This window comes from Lolium rigidum, chromosome 3 (assembly GCF_022539505.1).
Source record: "Lolium rigidum isolate FL_2022 chromosome 3, APGP_CSIRO_Lrig_0.1, whole genome shotgun sequence".
Classification (NCBI taxonomy): Eukaryota; Viridiplantae; Streptophyta; class Magnoliopsida; order Poales; family Poaceae; genus Lolium; species Lolium rigidum.
This window is the reverse complement of record NC_061510.1, coordinates 27,218,899-27,240,152: the sequence shown is the minus strand read 5'-3', so window position 1 is coordinate 27,240,152 and position 21,254 is coordinate 27,218,899. Positions and strand designations below refer to the sequence as shown.

Here is a 21,254-nt window from a genome sequence, read left to right as displayed (position 1 = left end):
AGGTCATCGTGTTCATGTTGATGAAATTGTGAACGGTTTTATTCTTATTTGCAGGCAACAATCACATGATTGAAAACTTGATTGGTTAATTAGGACATGGTTAATTATTTCTGCATCTTTCTTTCTTGAAAGATGTAATTTTTGCAGTGTTCAAAGGTACAATTTTCTATTCAATATTTACTTATTTCATAGACTATGTTATTTGAAATTTTCATGGTTTTGTGATTTGATTGTGAACGAGATTAATCTAACATATGTATCCTTTTAAGTTATGCTCATTCAAGTGATTCCTTGGTATTTTATTTGTCGTATCCCTATAACTGAATGTTTTCTTATGTAAGATCAGAGAAGTCGCCATTATTTTACACTACAGTGTTTCTCCATATTAATTTCAACTTACTTTCCCATTCTGTTTTGCTCGCCATTGTTGTATGCTTAGGACTTGTGAGCTCTCTGATTGGCGATTTATGAAATCCTCTAAAGATCAATATTACGAAGGCTTAATTAAAGAGATATCTTATATTTGTCTCTCCCTTAATTATCTTAATTCACGCTATTTGAAGGCTGAACTATATGTGCATTTTTTCTTGTTGGATGTTTCAGGGGTAGGATTTTGTACTAAGGAGGAAATAATACGAAGCATGTGTTTTAGTTTTGAAGAAAATATCAGAACTGAACCGCAACACGTTTAACAGAGCGAGCCAAGTTTCTTTGATTAATTCTTTTTTATCTATTTGCAGGTGTTAGAAAAGAAAGTTCAAGTTTTAAGTGTCTGATTTTTGTAGCGTAGACTTTATGAGGCTAGAAGGTACGGTATGCATTTATCTTGCCCATTTATTTTTGCTTTCTCTGTGTTCCTGCGATGGGTCATGAGCTGAGAAAAAGATATTGAGTGAGCCCACTGTTATGTTTGATTCGGATGGTTTACATCCTTAGCTGAGGAATTACTACAGATGTATGAGGGCAAATGGGGTCATTTTCCAAGTGTCTTATGCTTATAGATTTTGGAATGGACCATCCTGATAAACAGAACTTTTCTCTGTTACTTTTGTGTAAACATGATTTAAGAGCATACATTTATCTTACAGGATTCAATAAATCCATTTAATCTTGCTATGTACATCAATAGATTCCTGTTAACTGCTACGTTGTGCAAAATAAATCATGTGTGTTTGCATAGTATCTCCAAGACGTTTTACAAGCAGAGAACTATGCCGCCATTTATAATGTTCAGTATTGACACCGTTGTATATTTCTCAGGGTAACATGGTTCCCGATATGCAAACATTCTCTTCTGGCATCAAGATACTTGCAGATTATGTGCATGCCGATGGTTGAGTCCATCTCACTCCCGTTTCCTCTGGTTTCTTTCTCTTGATGTGCACTGGCCACACGGAAGTGCAGACTTGATGGCGTGTATGAGACATCTCGTCTTGCGGTGAGCGCCGGCATGCCTGGGCGTGTGGACAGCGACATCTAGGTCAGCAACGCTGACGGCATCTGGGTGTGGTGGGTGTGCGGCGTCTCTGAAGTTGCAGGACATGATGGTTGGATCTGGCAAGGCTAGAGGATCCTGTTGGATGTCGGTGAGGTGCACAACGTTCGTGGAATGGTGAGGACATGCTAGAATCTCTCTCTTATCTCTCTAGATTTGTTAACACATATGGTGGTGAATCTGCTCTCCTGAAAGTGATGAAATATCTTTATTTTTTCTTGCAGCCTTCCGTGATTACCAGGATTTTGAACTCATAAAGCTTTTTTGCATATTCATTTTGATTTTCGTGGTCTGGCGAGAATGGGTATTGTACGAGTACAAGCCAAAGTTGTGCAGGATACTTTAGAACGGAAGTAATGCATCCTCCTTTTCTTTTCTTGGCTCATAAATACAGGAGCTTTAACTATTTATTTTTGTCCTATTATTATTGGTGGCAGTAACTTTAGGTTTTCATGGATGAGGTGAGCACTTTACATTGCAGGTTGTACTTACAAGATCATGTATACTGTTAGTACGTAGTGTAAAAACCTGACCTCCTATGCATTGTCTTTAGTTTCCCCTTCTTTACAATTTCAATAGAAGTAAATATTAAATCACTTTTCGCTAATGCCAAAACCTGACTTATCTTTGCCAATGTTGTCCTCCACAAGTTTAGGTTGTGCCCAGATCCTCTTGTCCTATTATTATTGGTGGCAGTAACTTTAGGCTTTCATGGATGAGGTGAGCACTTTACATTGCAGGTTGTACTTACAAGATCATGTATACTGTTAGTACGTAGTGTAAAAAACCTGACCTCCTATGCATTGTCTTTAGTTTCCCCTTCTTTACAATTTCAATAGAAGTAAATATTAAATCACTTTTCGCTAATGCCAAAACCTGACTTATCTTTGCCAATGTTGTCCTCCACAAGTTTAGGTTGTGCCCAGATCCTCTTGTCGTAGTAACTGTGGTTTCATTTTTTTTTCGTTAGCTGGAATATAAGACATAGCTCCTGCAGCAATTGTTTCCCCCTTTAGTTCTTGATGAAATGGAGGAATATGTGGTTTCATGGTAGTACTATTACAACAAATACAACAACAACATCAAAGCCTTTTTTACATGTTTCGTATCAAGATATGTTAATTTAACTCAGCTAATCCAATAATTGTGGGAATAATTATAATACAAGATCACACCTTTTTGCTTTCTCCTAAAAACTCTTATCAACCCTTCTTGCTTTTAGTTAGACCTCCATAATACCTCCTTCATCTGTTCTTGGATTGGTCACCACTAACATTACACGTGTTAGTACTAGGGTGTAAGGAAAAACTGCAGAACCATAATCATCTAATTAGGCACCTTCCTGCTTTTGTTCGATGATGTTGCCCATCGGTAGTAAAGCATGAGTGACCGACTATTGCATAGACTGCTCCAAACGGAACCACACTGCTTTCTCATGCCTGTAACAATTTCCTACAGCTCCGTAACAAAACTCTATGCTTTTGGTACCGCTCTAAATAATAAATTGGTTTTAGAATGTAAAGACCACAAAATCATGTGTTTATGCATGCCTGTAACAATTTGGTGCTCTTTTTAGTGCTCCTGTTGCTGGTTTACAGTTTTTCCAGGCGGGATATATTGTTGTTTATGCATGCCTGTGACATCTTTTAAGCTTCATAGTATATTGCTGTTCTCTTCATTACCCATTAGCAAAAACTCTTAGTTCGTTTGTGCTAAAAGTTTTTTCAGAGTTACAGATTTTCTAAACCGTTTTAAAATCTTCTCATGTATAGTTTACTCCGCAACATTTTTAATAGCTTAATAAAGGATCTGATAGTTACGTGAGTAGGGCAACCTCATTCCAAATCAAATAATGGCAGCTATCTCACTTTATTGGTCCTTGGTTCCTTTCTATTTACTGCATACCTCATACTTTGTTGGATTGGTTCTACTCAACCCTGTGAACTGTAAAACCGTCTAAGTACAATGGCCGAGAACAGTTTGGATGGAGCAAACCTTACAGTTGTCATTTGACAGGAACTGGCAGGGCATGTGGATGGAGCAAACCTTCCAAGATGCTCGGTTTAGGTGCGACTCTCCACTGTTTCCTGCGGCCGCAGCACCAACGGCAAGCGGCTCTCCTCCTTGGAGCCTCAGGTGAGGCGACCTCGTGGCGAGCGGAGCAGCGACGGCGGGAGGGAGCTGCGGACAGCGCCACAGCGGCGGGGCGACGAGGGGCGGCAACAAAGCTACTTGATGCGGGGGACGGCCGGCGGGGGAACTCGCCTTTTCTGCTCCTGGAGGCTCCGCCTCTGCCCCGCATCCCCTGTTCCTGGAGGCCCCGACTCCTATGCTCCTGAGCGGTCGCGGACGGCTGGCGGGGATGCGGGCTCACCGTCGACGTCGAGGGCGCGAGCCCAGCTCCGGAGCGGGACGGGGACGGAGCTCCGGCGCGGGACGGGGACATCGGGATCTTGAATTTTTAATTGAGGACCACGTTTCAGAAGAACTGAATCTGCAAGGGGGTTTCCAGTTTTTAATTAAGGTGGTGCTCACCGTCCCCAGCTTCCAAAGCCATTAACAATACTATACCCACCAAGGGTGACGGGAGAAGTGACGGCGACATTCTCTCCGATAGCATGTCATAAACATCATTTTGATGCAGAAGTCAGACTATACAACCAACAACCTTTGAAATGCATATTAATTACATATTGTTTCACCTATCAAATAGGTTTTTATTCATTTGATGTTTTATTACTGTCGATATCTACAGATGCTTAATATAGCACTTCACAAACTGTTTACCGGGCCGTGAACCATGGCAAGCCCCAAAATATTGCTCTATTTCCTCTTTTCTTGATTGTATATGAGCGTTTGCTATTTCATTCATGATTTTGTGTGCATTGTCCTAATTTCATCCTATCGAATTTGTTTTGTAAAATCTAAAATTCGTATTTTCGTTTTCACCTGATTTTCATCAATTTTATACAAACCGTAAATCGGTGCAAATTCTACGGGGTCATGCGCCAATGCACAAGAAAAATACATATCATATACTCATCGTTTCCTAGAACACTGGCCTGGCAAAGGACCTGCATAAAAAGTAGTATTGTTGCTTGATTTTCTATACTAGAGAGTTTAGTGTTCATTGTTTCCTAGAGCCACTGGCGTTCCCTCTAATATGGTTACGTGTTAGATGCTCGTTTGTTACTAAATGTATGATCAACAGTTCAGCACTACCAATCTTCCCCAGATAAATTATTTACTTCATGATGTCCCTAAATCAGATTATCCGAGCCTATCCAAATATATAGTTTAGAAAATGAGTACGAGACTTGGAATACTTCTCTTCTTCCACTGCAGCTACAATTTATATGTACAAGTGATATTTACTAGCTGAATTTCTCATCACATGATCGATCCTCACATGTCAAATACAATTTCTATACTTTTTCCATACAAGTAGTAGACTGAAATTTGACGAGTCTTGCTCGAAGCATTTGCTGCTGTATGGTTTTTTATATGGTTTAAGTTAAACGATGTGACAGTTTACAAACAGTTGGTGAGCACTGCTGGTTGTTAAGATTATTTGAGAGTTGGAGGATATGCTTCTTCAGGTAACCTAATTGTTTTAGTTTGGTTGTCGATCCAGCTTCAGTAATGCTTGTTCATTATTCAGATCCAGCTTGGCTCTCGACAGAAAAAAACAGATTAAGGATGTTGTTTCTCTTTCCATGTGTAGCAATAGTGCATTAGAGCAAAACGATTTGCGCACTTTGCTAAATAAAGCAAATTTAATGAGAAGTTTGGGCACTCGCTTAAACACTGATCAAATTTGAAAAAATCATTTAGAATCTGGAAAACTGCTCTAATATTGCTTTAGTTTTGAGAAGAAATAAATGTTGATATGTGCTGCTACTTTGCTAAAATATAATGATATGAACTTACTTATTGTGTTTAGACATCCACGTGATATGTTGATGATTTAGTTTTATACCATATGGTGCTTACCAATGTGGTTTCGGTAAAGCCTGCCAAGTTGTAGTAATTGTGAAATATTTAATATCAATGGACAATAGCATAAAATGGGAAAACAAAATCTCATGGCAAAGATGGAAGGCGAATCTAATAGAACCGTGGATACTCTCCGCATTAACTTTGAATGACCAATACATGAAAGATCGTCTTACAACTATTTTGGTATGAAACATCCTGTATAATTCTGTAAAATTTAGAGGAACAAGAAACAAACGTCATATTTGATGCGTATATAGCAACTCAAGACATGAACCATCACCAAAAATATATATTTAAGCACCAAAATAAATTATTTATTAAATAAATTATTTATTAAATTACCGTTCTATATGTCAGTATTCATTGACATATTAATACGCTTTCATTTGCACTTGCGCGATAGCGCAACAGGTCATCTAGTAAGTTCAAAGACTGCAATATGGGAGTTCAGAAATGTATGCATTTTGTAGGATCCGCTAGAGGATGCCAGCATGGCATGGGAGCCTTGGATTCGTCACCCGTGGACCGGCTGTGGCCGGCTGTCGCCCGTCCCACCCATGGTGGCATCGCATAGTGTGCCCTGTAATCGATGGATCAAACCAATCAATCTATGGCATTACTTCCTCTTATTAGCAAGTTGACTCCTTTCATCACTCCTCATCCAGCATGCCACCAGCCAGCCAGCGTGTAGTACTCCCCATTAATTAGCTTCCACTAATTAGCCCCCCTCCTCTCCCAACTCCCGATTACTCGATCCACAACCGCGAGCGCACGCCAAACCTCTCCTCGCCCCCTTCCCACCTGCCAGATCTCCCCGGCTGCCGCCTTTTGCTGCTCCATGAAGCAGGAAGGGAATCGGAGCTAGGGTACGCGCGAATCCAAGGTAGCCGGACCCGCTGCGATGGGGCTGATCTCGGGGATGCTCATGGGGGTGGTCGTCGGCGTCGCCATCATGGCCGGCTGGAGCCGCGTCATGCAGCAGCGAAGCAGGAAGCGCGTTGCCAAGGTCCGCTATCTTCTACTAGTATTCTCTTGCTACTACTACTCCATTTCGAGAGGACTGCTCGCCCGCCGTTACCGCTAATAAGCCTACTGCCAACTTATTACAGGCTGCGGATATCAAGGCCCTTGGTTCTCTCGGCAGGGACGACCTCAAGAAGCTTTGCGGCGACAATTTCCCCGAGTGGATTTCCTTCCCACAGTATGAGCAGGTCAGCAGCACTGCTATGATTTTACTCTAATTTATACAGTATATGAACTTGAAGGGAAACTAGAACCACCTACTTGACCACTGGATTCGTCAACTGTAGTACTTGCATGTCTGTCTTGAAAAGTTGGTTGTTGCCACTTTTTTTTTTTACATGCTAGCATCTTCAAGTGTTGATGGACTTACGTAGGCTGGTACACTTTTCTTGTTCAAATGCTAGACAAATATAGAGAGAGCCTTGGGTGAATTGTAGGTGACACACCAACACTCGGTTACTTAAAGAAGCTCCTAGCTAGGCATCAAATGTCTGAAACAGGGAAGCTTTTGAACACCCGATAGCTGTTGAATTCGACTACTTCCGCACCATTGGATCTCCTACCCTAAATTCTTCTTCAATCCCTTGCCCAGTTCCCCCAGCCGAGGCGTCATCTTCCTCCCACTCCACTACTGGCATCTTCTCCTTTCCCTTGCATGTACACCTCTCCCACCACCTGGGACTGACTCCACACACACACAGCATACTGCATCCTCTCACCGCCATACCGTGTCACACGCGCCAGTGCTGCCCTGCCCAACATCCACTCATTGGCTTAGACCATCAGTCTTCTCCTTTCTAGAAATTATTTTGTGCATGCAGTGGGTTTATGAGAAGCTGTTCATGCTTATTTCATTTTCTCAACAGGACCTAGAATTGATGTTGTGCCTACAATGTTTTTTTTGTCTTAACAGGTGAAATGGCTCAACAAGCATCTCAGCAAACTTTGGCCTTTTGTTTCCCAAGTAAGATTTTCTTTTGCTGTTTTAGCAAATCTAGAGTAACATAAACGGTCAAGTGTTTCACCAATTGGAAAATCATGCTTGCTAGTGAAGACGAATATGATATTCTTTTTTAGCAATTTCCATCCCTTGGTGTATGGTATTTTCATCAACCTGTTGAATTGCAGACTGCTTCTTTAATGTTCTCGGTATTCCTATCCTGGCATTTCATAGGGTACATTCCATGTTCTTTTAGGTTTTGTGGATTTTATTGCGAACTTTCCCTCACTAAAAGCTTGAGATTTGTTTTCTAAATAGAACATCTTGAACTTTTTAGTTACTTTTGTTGCTCTAATGTGAACATCTACTGAGCATAACAAAATGGTTTTGGCATTTGGAATACCCCTGATTTTTGTTCAGTTGTTGCATCCTAGAGTTGCTGATTAATGGTTATGAACGTAGCCTGTTAAATGTTGATATTCTACTTAAATGCTGGTCAGACCAATGGTCAAATTTGTATAGATACCGTGTCAAAAGAAATTATATATCTATTGAATTTTTACTTACAGTTTCCACCAGGTGATGAAATGTGCACTAAGTCGTTTGCTTGTGGTCACTGTTAAATATCATTAGATTGTTAATAAAGAAAACTGACAGCTTTCTTTGTTTTAGTACAATCTCATACTACCATGCGCTAAAGCTTTTTTGCATTGTATATTCTACACTAATATCTGTATTCCATCTTTGTACTACTAACTATACTTCTCATTTGGTTTTAGGCTGCAACTGCAGTTGTTAAGGAATCTGTTGAACCACTGCTAGATGATTACCGACCTCCAGGAATAAAATCTCTGAAGTTCAACAAATTCTCTCTTGGAAATGTGTCGCCAAAGATTGAAGGTTTCATTTTATATTTTTTGGGCTCTCTATTATGTATTGCATGCTTGCTCTGTGTCTATGCCTTTTTTTTGCGACGATGTGTGCCTATTTTCTTAGCCAAGTGAGAGACCTATTGGCGTTAGGCCAGAACTGATAATGCTGTTTCATCCCTCTTTACTTATGGTGAGCAAATAACAATGCTGTTTTTGTAGAATAGTGCATATCTGGGATGTGATTTGTGCCGATATTATTACTCTTATTTCGGCTCTTTGTGATGCTAATGAACTTTTTTCCCTTCATGATATGAGTTCATGTTCCACGTTTACTAATGCCAGGCTAAACTAAATTTTAATCATGTTGCTGCTGTCTAGATACGTGTGACTGAAAGACATCATGTCATCTTTTTTGAAGGCATCCGTATCCAAAATCTTCAGCCAGGCCAGATCATAATGGATATAGATTTCCGCTGGGGTGGTGATCCAAGCATAATCCTTGCTGTTGATGCTCGGGTTGCATCACTGCCTATTCAGGTTTTGACTGTTTGTCTGTTTTTACTATGGTTAACTTTGCAAAATTAAGCCCTCAATAAATTATATTTTCTGTGAACCATCTTTCAGCTCAAGGATCTCCAGGTCTTTACAGTTGTCCGTGTTGTATTTCAACTATCAGAAGAGATTCCCTGCATCTCTGCTGTGCTTGTTGCTCTCCTCGCAGAGGCATGTATCTACTAACCATTTTTTTACAAGAGCTGCAATTTTCTATTTTTACAATATTCTTAGTTTGCACAAGAGAATCATGTGTTTTTGGCTAAAAGATAGGAAGAAAAAGAGTACAAGGTAGCTGTGGACTGGTTTGTAATTAAGATGACATACAATTAACTTTGAGTTTTTTTGTTTCATTCCTTACATTTATTGACTTTTAGTTTCTTCCGCATACAACACTAGACCAGAGCTGACCTCATAATGGATTGGTAACATAGAATATCAGGCCAGTCAAACCTGGGAAGGCCTTAAAATTAAACCAACATAGAATAGCTACTCCTACTTATAAAATGACGTTATTTTGTGGCCTCACATAATGATGGTGGCAGCTTTGACACTGGCAGTCTTTTTTTTTATGGTTCTTTGATACCACCTATCTTATGTGTTGATACTTGATACTGGTGGCATTTCCACAAGACAGTGCAAGTTCATGCAGCGAAGCAACTAGATATTATAGTTGAACAGTTTTTAGATGTAATCTTTCTGTTGACAACATATCACAAGAAGAATTAGGAAATATTCTATAAATGTTATTTCTGATGCTTGGAACCTCTTGCATTTTCAAATATGTGAATTTCCTGTATAATCTTTGACTGGGGTTTCTTTGTGCTTCAGCCAGAGCCAAAAATACAGTACACGTTGAAGGCTGTTGGAGGAAGCCTGACTGCTATTCCAGGACTTTCTGATATGATTGATGTAATGACTTGAGAATTTTTGAACATTGAATTCTTCTAACAAACTGTTTAGAACTGACATGATCCTTGTCCCTTCAATTAGGATACTGTCAATTCAATTGTTAATGACATGCTCCAGTGGCCACACAGGATTGTTGTTCCACTTGGTGTCAATGTTGATACAAGGTGAGTTTTCTTCATTTTACTGCTGCAATGGTCGACGGATCCCCGCTTTCCTGCTTGTGTGTGTTATGCCACTGGAAAACTTATGCACATTAAATTGCAACTAGAAAGTTGTCTAGAACTGCAGTGGGCGTTGGCATGCTTATGTCGGGGAATTTTGCAGTGGCATGTGCTGTTATGAACCATAGTTCTGTTATGAACCAAGGTTGGATAAAGACAGAATAGAGATGAGATAGACAGACAAAGATGAGACCATAGCCTGGGATGTGAACTTCAGAAACATTTGATATGCTCTTCCAGTTATTAGCAGAAGTAAAAGGACTACATTAACAAGGAGATGTAACAGTCCAAACAAGCTGTATGAATTTACTAATAGGAAGAAAGTGGTCTAATTTTTTTAATCGGACAATCAAGTGTGCGTGGCGCAATCAATATTTTAGCATGCTACCATCCAGAAAGTTAGATTGAGCGACATTGTCATGGAGCTTTTCAAAATTCTATTTTGCAGCATCATTTCATCTTTTGTTCCAGTCCAACCCTCTCTAGTAGACACCAAGTCCTGCACTTCATCTCTAGAGAATCTTTGGGCAATCAATCTTATATTTCACATCATGGTAAAACGTTCTATTCATACACAAAGCGTCACAAAAACATAATTTCTTGGTTTAATTCTGTTAACTAGCTTATAAGGAATTTATTGGTTTAATTCCTTTCTTCATATTCCTTTTGGAGCTTCCTTGTATAATGTGCAAGATCCCAGTGGCATCTACTGACTTTAACTCTTTGGCTGTGTTTACTTTCTATGCAGTGAGCTGGAGCTTAAACCTGAGGGAAGACTTTCTTTGACTGTAGTAAAAGCAACGTCTCTGAAGAACAAGGAGATGATTGGTAAATCTGATCCCTATGTGACCCTGTATGTGCGTCCGATGTTCAAGGTGAAAACGAAAGTCATTGGTAACAATCTAAATCCTGAATGGAATGAAACATTTGAGCTGATTGTTGAAGACAAGGAAACCCAATCTGTCATTCTCGAGGTAATTCTATGTTGTTTTACTCCTTCCGTTTTTGAAGATGGACTAAACTGAGGTAAAATGCCAGCTATCAACTAAAAGTTATTTATTTACATGAAGTGAATATATCTAGAACAACTAAACCAATGCCAGCTTGTGTAGGCTCCAAAAAAGGAAAGCTTTGCTATGCTCACTGAAAAACTATCTGCAGTAGACTGTAAACCAAAATTATCGATGTGAGCAGTGGCAACAATTCTGTTAAATTGGGGCTCCAGCAAGCTATAGTGGATTGGTGGTTGTTCAGTTCAAGTCAGGCTCACCGATGCGTAGGTTGAAATGTTCATGCATGGCCGGATGGCCCAACCTATCTTGCTCAGCCTAAATATACTTACATCAATGAGAAGTTGAGGGGACAATATTTGTTTTGATGACTTTGATGTATGACTAAATTGTCCATCTTTCCTGCAGTAAGTTAAGGTTTTGGTTTAGCTGGCTAGTTTATGAAACATTGTATCGGTACTAGAAGTCCTGAACTTAAGATGCTATTACTACTACTCTGGTGTAAAAATACTTAAAAGTTATATAGTTAAGGGGCTTGTAATGAGACTGAGAGTTCCAGTCTAATGGACCAGCTTCTCACCCATGACGAGTTTACATTGTTGGCCTAATAGAGCGTTATGTAAGTAGATTACCTGTCTTTGTTGATTATCAAACAGGTTAATGGTTTACTAACTGATACATTTAATTTAATAAATTGACTAATTATAAGTGTCTTAAGACTTTATGTAAGTGAGGAGTGCAGATTTGCTATTGCTTTTTGTAGACACTTTAAGAAACATTAAGGCTTTTATCACAATTTTCTAGGAAGGTGTAATCGTGATAAGGATTGTACAATGTGGTGGTGCTATACTTAATTCTTCGTATATCAGTCCTCGTAGTTTCAAATTTATGCCCAGATGTCTTGATCTTTATAAGTCAACCTGAGAAAGCCTAGACAGCAACCAAAACTTAGCACGTGCCATCTCTGACATTGAAATAGAGGAAGCTTAACAGTTGTATTGTCATTTCTGTTGAACTAAACAAACAAACAATATCCAGACAAGTCTATCTTCAAATTTAGATATTCTGAAATGGACAAAATATCTGCACAGAGAGTGCAAACTGGGGTTCTTTCTTGGATTAAATATGTATGCGCACTGATTTAGAGTTGACCGCACGATGCCACTATCTTAGACTACTAATGTGTATTATCCCTGCCATGTATGTACGAGATCCCCAATCTCCATGTTAGGTAATTTACCTTTAAATTAGAAAGATGTCTTTTAGCTTGGGCCTTAAGCCAATTAGTGATAAGATCTATGATTTGTTACTTAGATTGGATTGATAATCCTCTATAAAGAGGAACCCCTATGAGGAATAAAGCAAGCAAAATTAGAGGATCAGCTCTCCTATCTTACCCTAGGGTTGAGAGCCACTTCTTACCCTAGTACACAACATATCCAACTGCTCATCCTTTGTTTGGGCAATTTGTATTGTTAACCCAAGAAAGACATTGGCACTCTGGCATGATTCGGAGCGTTGCTTGGTGCCTTAGGCATCACTTCGTTGAATTGTTCATGCCACCCGGCTAGATATAAGTTGTTCATATCTTACTCCCTCCATCCTTAAACAATAGGTTCATATGCACCCGGGAGCCGAATTGGATTTCCGCAATATACTCCCCTATATTGATTGTACTAACATCTTATATTATGGGACAGATGGGTAACTGTTACTATTGCAATTTGATTTGCTGATTTCTAGCATTTTTGTACTGGGTGACATATATGATCTGACTTCGGCAGGTTTATGATGAAGACAACCTTCAGCAAGACAAGAGGCTAGGTGTGGCTAAACTAGCAGTGAACAATATTCAGCCTGAGACTCCCTCTGAAATCACTCTGAAGCTTATGCAGTCACTGGATTCACTTAAAATTAAAGACTACGGGGATAGAGGATCATTACATCTTAAGGTTAGAGTGGGTATTCTATTTTCGCTTTAACAATATTGCCTTCAAGCTAAAGAATTCTATAGTAGATGTTAATGCGTACACAATGGGAGATTGGTGTTAGCATGGTTATCTCCATTGTGAGTCATAATAAGCAAAGCTGGATGCCCGATGTATTTCAGCCATAATTACGATTACCTTTTAGCATAAAACCAACATGTGCTTTTGGATCGGTAGTTGCTTGTATGTAGTATGGCTTGGTGGTAGCCCAATAACTGTCCTAGGATCTGCCCGTTGCGCTTGCCAGTGGGCATATTCTGGTTTATTGTTGCCCATGGGCGGTGTGAAATATCTTCCCTTGTCTGCAAGAACTGTTTCTGCATCTTATCTGTCATTGTTATATAAGTAAATTAATGGGTAATTAATTGCATGTGTAATGCATAAATAAGCACCGACTTCTTTTGTCCCTATTTCATGAACACATGTTTGTAAATGAATTTGGCTTGACTGCAGAAGACTAACACAGTGAGGTTTCTGGGCAAAATAACTGATCTAATATTTTGAGTCATCAGGTCACGTACCATCCATTTACCAAGGAAGAGCAACTGGAAGCCCTGGAGTCGGAAAAGAGAGCAATAGAGGAGAGGAAGCGGCTCAAGGAGGCTGGAGTAATTGGCAGCACAATGGATGCACTTGGTGGCGCTGCATCACTGGTTGGTTCAGGTGTTGGGTTTGTGGGCACTGGCGTTGCTGGGGGTGTTGGGCTCGTGGGCTCAGGGCTCGGTGCTGGCGCAGGGCTTGTTGGTTCTGGTATTGGTGCCGTGGGCAGTGGCCTTGGTAAAGCTGGGAAGTTCATGGGGAGGACTGTGACAGGTCATTTGGGCATGTCCCGCAAGAGCGGCAGCAGCTCTACTGCTCCTCAGCCTGATCAGGCTTCTGCATAACATGGTGTACAGTTGGAGCAGTGTGTCATCTTTACTTTTGGTTTTCGATGAACCTGCCATACTTAGGATCATACGAAGTGCTATTTTCGGTTTGCATTTTCACTGTGCTGTATCCATGGCGCAATATTTTTCCAGCGTATGAACTGGAGTATTTGCCAATTGGTTCATTGTATTTTATTTTTATCTGAACAATATTCTAAGCAGATTTACTGTAAATTGGAAGGCAAGTTTTCACAAATTAATGAAATAGGATGGTATTTAATTGTTCATGTAATATTCATCTTCTGTTTGGACGAACGTACATAGTAGCTCACACACCATCTGTGGCGGTGAACATGGTTCTATCTACTGAGATGAACCGCTCCTCGCTAGTCCATCTAATTAAATCCATTAAGGATGCTCTCGGAGAGAGAGACTAAGATTATGAAAATTGCCAGAGAGCAAAATGCAGCTGGGCATGTCATGGCAAAGCTGGGTAGGGAGGATAAAATCACACAATTCTGGCTTAGGAGCTTTCCACCAGTTCTTAGTGATATTGTTCAACAGGAATGTAATTCTGTCATAGTTTAATGGAATTTTTTCCTCGCAAAAAAAAAAACTCACACACCATGTCAGCACACGTGCGTATTAGAAACTAAACTCGCTAATGGGGTATATGTACGGCCATTTTCATGTTTACCCGTCTTATATAAAGCTGAAGTATAAGGATTTCTTTTAACTGGGCAGCGACGACATCTTTGAAACTAGATCATACGATAATATGTTTCGACATTTTTTTCGAAACTGAAATTGAAGTTACCCAGAAGTAACGTGCAAGTTATCCAATATGTAGTATGTAAGTTACCCACCCAATGACGATTAGTTTGGTCTCGAAACTAGATCTCACTTCAAGTTGATATTTTTGTTTTTTTAGTTTAGAAATTATAACCTAGTTTGATAAGAGCATCTCTATTCTCTAGTAGACACCGCATCCCCCGGAATCGTAAAATTCATAATCGTTTCCATTTTTGTTAAGCTCATTGAAATTTCACACATGTTAGCCAATGGCTATTAAATATTTGAACCTCCGTTCCTAAATATGTTAAACTACCAAAACTTTTTATATTCATAAAGGGGAGTATAAACTGAACACATTTCATCTCATCCTTCAATGTTCTAAATCCCAATTCATTTATGAAGGAGATCCAAATACAAGATATTTCTATAGTACTGTCAATGGCAGGCACATGGAGAAAATTATTTGTTCACTACTTCTTGATGAAGGTACAATTGAAGGCCATGAGCATTTGAAGGTTGCTGGAAAGGAGACGTCGGGAGGGGAGGAGGCGTTGGGAGTGGGAGAGAGGGAGGCCTAGTGTGGCTGAAACATGGGCTTCGTGGAGGTAACGGCCCAGTTAACTACAAAGTGACTAACTCGATCTCTGGAGTAGCGGCCCTGTAATGGCCGGCTGGCCTATTTGACGCGACCTGCCGATGGAAACTGGGTTAACCGACGCTTCGGTGACTGGGAATGATCTCGAACGTCGAACGGCCAGATCTGACGGTGCAAAGCTTCAAATCGCTGTGGTGAGTCCTAGTTGGTTGAGTTATACTGTTAACTAATTACCGAGCTTTGTTCGGCGCAACCCAACGAAGGCAACTTCTCTTTGGATGTGTCTCGAACCGATAATATTCCCTATGTTTCGGATGAGGAAAATATCTTACAACACCTTATACCGAGGGAGAAGTAAGAAAAGAGATTTTTGAAACACAACAAATCTTCAGGTCCTAATGGCCCCCCAGCTGAATTCTATCACAATTTCTAGGATGTTATCAAGTCACATCTTCTAGATTTGTTCAACTCCCTTCATAGCAGACAAATTAGAATTGTTCCGCCTAAAGTTTGGTGAAATAATTTTACTAGCTAAGGTTAATGATGCAGAAATGATCTAGCAATATCCACCTAACCGAAAATTTCATCAAGGTTTCCACGATAAGGCTAAACTATTTGGTGATCATGTGATTCGTCCTTCTCAGATTGCTTTTAGGCAAGGACGAAACATCCTATATGGGGTGGTTATCTTACATGAAACGTTTTACCAACTACACTAGAAAAGGTGGAATGAGATAATCTTAAAAATTTATTTTGAGAAAGCCTACGAATAATTTAAGTGTTCTTTCTTTTAGCAGACTTTCAGAATTAAAGGTTTTTCTGATGAGTGACGTGCTTTAATACATAGCTTCATTTCGGGCGGAAGTGTTTCAATTGAAGTCAATTGTAACATTGGCAAATACTTCCAGACCAAGAAGGGGCTTCGACAAGGTGACCCATTATCGCTAATGCTATTTAATATAGTGACTGATATGCTCACCGGCATGATTCAACGTGCAAAGTCTGATGGAAAATTTGAAGGTGTGATTCCTCATCTGGTTGATCAAGGATTACTATTTATAAATATGCTTACAATACAATTCTTCTTATGGAACATGGCATCAAAAAAGCAAGAAAACTGAAGTTAATTCTATTGTTCGAGTAATTGTCGGGTCTAAAGATTAATTTCCATAAGAATGAGTTGTTTTGTTTTGGCGAGGCTCAAGGAAGATGTCGCCCTGTATGCTGAGTTATTTGGCTGCGCCAATGTCAATTTCCTACTAAGTATTTGGTATGAGAGTGGATTTGGTGACTCGGTGTATACGTGAGCACCCTCTAGATGCCACACGATCTGCGTTGAGATCCGGTTCTCGTCAATTGGATATGTTGGCTTGACGTTATCTTATCCATCGCTAAGCGTACTTGGCGTGGGTCCTACGTGATTTGAAAGTGCATCTAGCCCACTATTTGAATTCAAAAAGGTGGGTCCTGCGTGATTTGGAAGTGTTGTTAGTGCTGATGTGGTTTGCTAACCCAACAATGATGGTAACAGTGGATTGCTAGATGTGATACGTGTCAACCAATGGATGCGTGCTCACGTATACACCCGGTCACCAGGCTTCTTCCGATTTGCGTATTTCGATTCATTATTGGAGGCTTACAAATGCTGAATGGAAACTGGTGGAAGAACGACCGCAAACTAGATTATCTAGCTGGAAAGGAAAACTATTATCCTTGGGTGGAAGATTGATTCTCATTATTTTAGTACTAAGTAACATGGTACTGTATATGATTTTATTCTTCCAACTTTGAAAAGGATTTTTAAAATGATTGGATTATTTTGATAAAGATTCTTTTGGCAAGGTGATAGCGAGAAGAGGAAATATCGATTGCCTAAGTGGAGTGTGATTTTCCGCCCCAAAGGCCAAGTAGGATTTGGGATTCAAGACCTTGAGGTCAAGAACATGACCCTCATTGGTAAATGGTTCAAGCTCCTTGCTGAAGCTTAGAAGAAAATATGTTGGCTCATGTGCGTTGTCTCAGGGTTTTTGGAAACCTAGAGACTCACACTTGTGGGCTGGTCTTATGGTGATGAAGAAATTCTTATTCCCATATGGGCTTTTCTTTATTAGGGATGGATTGGATATTAGGTTATGGGAGGATAAGTGGCTTGGAAATGCCACTCTACAAGATCAATACCTGACATTCTACAATAGTGTGTGACACAAAGGCGATACGCTCGCTAAGGTACATGCCCGGTTCCACTGACAGTGTACATATGGGTTGAGAAGCTCACGAATTTGTGCCTAAACCCTTTGAACTCGCTCCATGCTTGGACTCGTCATGTCAAGCCTCTGGTGGACGGTTGCAGTACCCCCTGGGCGTTACCAGGGCGAAATCGTAGCCGTCAACCAGCAAAGTCTTGGTGGCCTCCTCTGCCGACACTATTGCCAGCCTGGGCCGCGGTGGCGGAATGTTCGGTGCCGTAGGTGCCGGCGGGGGGTTGATCGCGGCAGTGATCGCTGTGGAAGCTGGGGACGGCGCTGGTGATCATCTGCGCACGGAGGCTGGGCGGCGATACCGGGCATGCGACGACATTCCTTGGGCGTAGCGTCCACCCGAGATGAAGTTCCTACTCACGGCGATGGGCAATGCCCTGTTCGTGGCGGCGGGGGATTCCCTTGGACGTCCGGGCTTGGGGTGACACGACGGTTGTAGGTCTAGGCTCCCGTGTGGCTGCCGGTCATCCGTACGTGCATGGGGAGGCGGCGTGGTTCACACTGCCGGCCGCGCTGTGGCATCGTGATGGCTATCTTGCTAGGTGTGGAGACTAGCGGGCCGTTGTGAGCACGTGGTTCATGCGTAGGCTTGCCTCCTCTTCCGCCGAAGGGGGTCAGCCGACAAGCGGCGGCATGGGGGCGCTGTCTCGCCAGAATAATGACGGCGGTCCTATGGTTCCTCTTGCACCTAGACACAGATCTGTTTGATGCTTGTCCTCTTTGATCTGACCAAACTATTGAGTTTCGGAAGGCTCCGCCGGCCCGAACTCCATTGGGCACATCATGCCTGGAGTTTGCTGGATCGGATGGGATCTGGTTGACGCACCTATATTTTTTTCCCCGACCGTTTGGTTTCAGGAGAGAGCAACGTGAAGCTCTGCTATATGCTCCAATCTTGGGACATGTTTCATTTCATGGTTAATTTAGAGGCGGAGAATGTCATGGAAGCCGAGAGCTTAGGTCTAGTAATGGCGATTCAATTCATTGCAGCAATGAGGAATTTGCTTGGTGTTTCAGGACTCGTAGCAGCAGTATGCAAATGGGGGCGACAACACATGAGAAGTTATTAGTCTGATCTTTTAGTGTGAAAATCTAAGGTCTGATTTAATTGGTTACCTTATAATTTTCTTGTTGAAGACATTGTTTTGAAAGTGAGAATTATCTCTAGGGTGAAATCTAAGATCTATGATCGGACGATGACAACGTTTGTGCACTGTTTCCGTTTGGAAGCGTCGCTTTTGGAAAATTTGAACTTTTTATCTTGCTGCTACAAGAAATAGAGCAGTGTAGCATGAATTTTACTATTTTGCCTTTTGTTTGTTTTAATGCCGTGTGTATCGGAGTACCATTAAGGTAATGCGTCAGGCTAGAAACATGTAAAGCCTCTAATGTTTGGAAATTTTGGCCGTGTTCGGAATACAAAACACTAAGTTTCAGTCTCGATCAGTGCCCTTGCAGCTTGCCACAAAGCCACCTAGAGCCAGCTGCAAGTATACAATTGAAAAGAGATTCCACTTGGTTGATAGCGTGCGTTTGTTTAAATATAATAGATACCACCACTAGTCCAAAAAGATGAACACATGCATGAACGTAATAATCAAATAGTCAGGGCAGGAAATGGATTGCCGGCATACCTTTTTTTAGTAGATGATTGACGAATAATGCTGAGCTCAGATCAAGCACAGGCTCAGTCCTCGGTGGATCTCATTTCTCACAGACATCGGTCGCCATGGATGGATCGGTGCGGTGCGAAGCAAACTATGTGCCGCTGACGCCGCTGAGCTTCCTGGAGCGCGCCGCGCTCGTGTACGGCGCGCGCACGGCCGTCGTCTTCGGTGACAGGGAGTACTCCTGGCGCCACACGCGGGACCGGTGCCTCGCCGGCGCGTCCGCGCTCGCGCGCCTCGGCGTCGGCCGCCGGGACGTGGTGGCAGTCCTGGCCGCGAACACGCCGGCCATGTACGAGCTGCACTTCAGCGTGCCCATGACCGGCGGCGTCCTGTGCACGCTCAACACCCGGCTCGACGCGGCCATGGTGTCCGTGCTCCTCAGCCACTCGGAGGCCAAGGTCTTCCTCGTTGAGTCGCAGTTCCTCGCCGTCGCCCGCGACGCGCTTGCGCTGCTCGCCGAAGACAAAGCCAGCATGCCTCTCCTCGTCACGATCACCGACGGCGATAGTAGCAGCGAGGGTGCGCCGGAGTACGAGGCCCTTCTGAGGACCGCGCCGCGCGGCTTCGAGATCAGGTGGCCCGCCGACGAGTGCGACCCGATATCCCTGAACTACACGTCGGGGACCACATCGCGGCCCAAGGGCGTCATCTACAGCCACCGTGGCGCGTACCTCAACACGCTGGCCGCGGTGGTCTCCAACGAGATGCCGACCATGCCGGTGTACCTCTGGACCGTGCCCATGTTCCACTGCAACGGGTGGTGCATGGTTTGGGGCACGGCGGCGCAGGGCGGCACCAGCGTCTGCATGGCCGGGAGCTTGTCGCCCAAGGTCGTCTTCGAGAAGATCGTGCGCCACAGGGTGACCAACATGGGCGGCGCGCCCACGGTGCTCAGCATGCTCGTCAACGCGCCGGCGTCAGAGCAGAGGCCGCTGCCGGGCACGGTGCGCATCTCCACGGGCGGCGCGCCTCCGCCGCCGCACATCCTGGCCAAGATGGACGAGCTCGGGTTCAACGTCGTCCACGGGTACGGCCTCACCGAGACGTACGGTGCGGCGACGCTGTGCGTGTGGAAGCCGGAGTGGGACGCGCTACCGGCCGCCGAACGCGCCCGGATCATGGCGCGGCAGGGCGTGCCCCAGTTGATGCTGGATGGCTTGGAGATCAAGGACCCGGTGACCATGGCGACCGTGCCCTCCGACGGGCGCACCGTCGGCGAGGTCATGCTCCGCGGGAACACGGTGATGAGCGGGTACTACAAAGACGCGGCTGCCACGGCGGAGGCCATGCGCGGCGGGTGGCTGCGCTCAGGGGACCTCGCCGTGCGGCACCCGGACGGGTACATCCAGCTCAAGGACCGGTCCAAGGACATAATCATATCGGGCGGCGAGAACATCAGCTCCATCGAGGTGGAGTCGGCGCTGTTCGGCCACCCCGCCGTGCTGGACGCCGCCGTGGTCGCGAGGCCCGACGACCACTGGGGCGAGACGCCGTGCGCGTTCATCACACTCAAGGACGGCGCCAATGCGACGGAAGCAGACATCATTGGATTCTGCCGGGAACGGCTGCCACGCTACATGGCGCCGAGGACGGTGGTCTTCGCCGACCTGCCCAAGACATCCACGGGCAAGACGCAGAAGTATCTGCTCCGGGAGAAGGCCAGGGCCATGGGAAGCCTACCTAAGCAGGGCACAAGCAAGCTGTAGCACGTACTTACACGCTTTCAGTTTCAGACTCGAGCCTTGTATTGCATCAGATTTGTTGCCATGATGCCAACATACTCTACACTTGAAGCCTGTGTTTAGTGTCCTTTGATCTCACAATGAATGAAAGCTTCAGTAATTTCATAGATCGTGATTGCTTAGTTGATACTCCGAGCAAGTATAATACCGATATTTAAGGAAGGTTGCATGCCTAAGTTTCTGATAAACGTCTCAAACTCCGCTGAGGGACAGTTGCTCAATAGCAAGCATCTTACCGATATTTAATTCGGCACATGAGAGCATATGCTTCTACCACCAGGAAAAAATATTTTAAAATGTTAAAAAAATTTGAACA

The 21,254-nt window shown here is 43.0% G+C and overlaps 2 protein-coding genes across 2 annotated transcripts; both read left to right on the top strand.

Moving 5' to 3' along the window:
* The first annotated feature begins 6,143 nt into the window (after window positions 1-6,143).
* On the top strand, window positions 6,144-14,170 carry LOC124701337 (calcium-dependent lipid-binding protein-like). Its single transcript, XM_047233392.1, has 11 exons — window positions 6,144-6,500; window positions 6,604-6,705; window positions 7,431-7,481; window positions 8,237-8,357; window positions 8,748-8,866; window positions 8,954-9,052; window positions 9,713-9,793; window positions 9,875-9,957; window positions 10,763-10,988; window positions 12,809-12,976; window positions 13,525-14,170. Exons 1-11 carry the CDS (start codon window positions 6,396-6,398, stop codon window positions 13,894-13,896), a joined length of 1,527 nt encoding a protein of 508 aa, XP_047089348.1. The 5' UTR covers window positions 6,144-6,395; the 3' UTR covers window positions 13,897-14,170.
* A 5,085-nt stretch (window positions 14,171-19,255) lies between these two features.
* On the top strand, window positions 19,256-20,946 carry LOC124695285 (butanoate--CoA ligase AAE1-like). Its single transcript, XM_047228145.1, has one exon. It carries the CDS (start codon window positions 19,256-19,258, stop codon window positions 20,900-20,902), a length of 1,647 nt encoding a protein of 548 aa, XP_047084101.1. The 3' UTR covers window positions 20,903-20,946.
* Window positions 20,947-21,254: the final 308 nt, after the last annotated feature.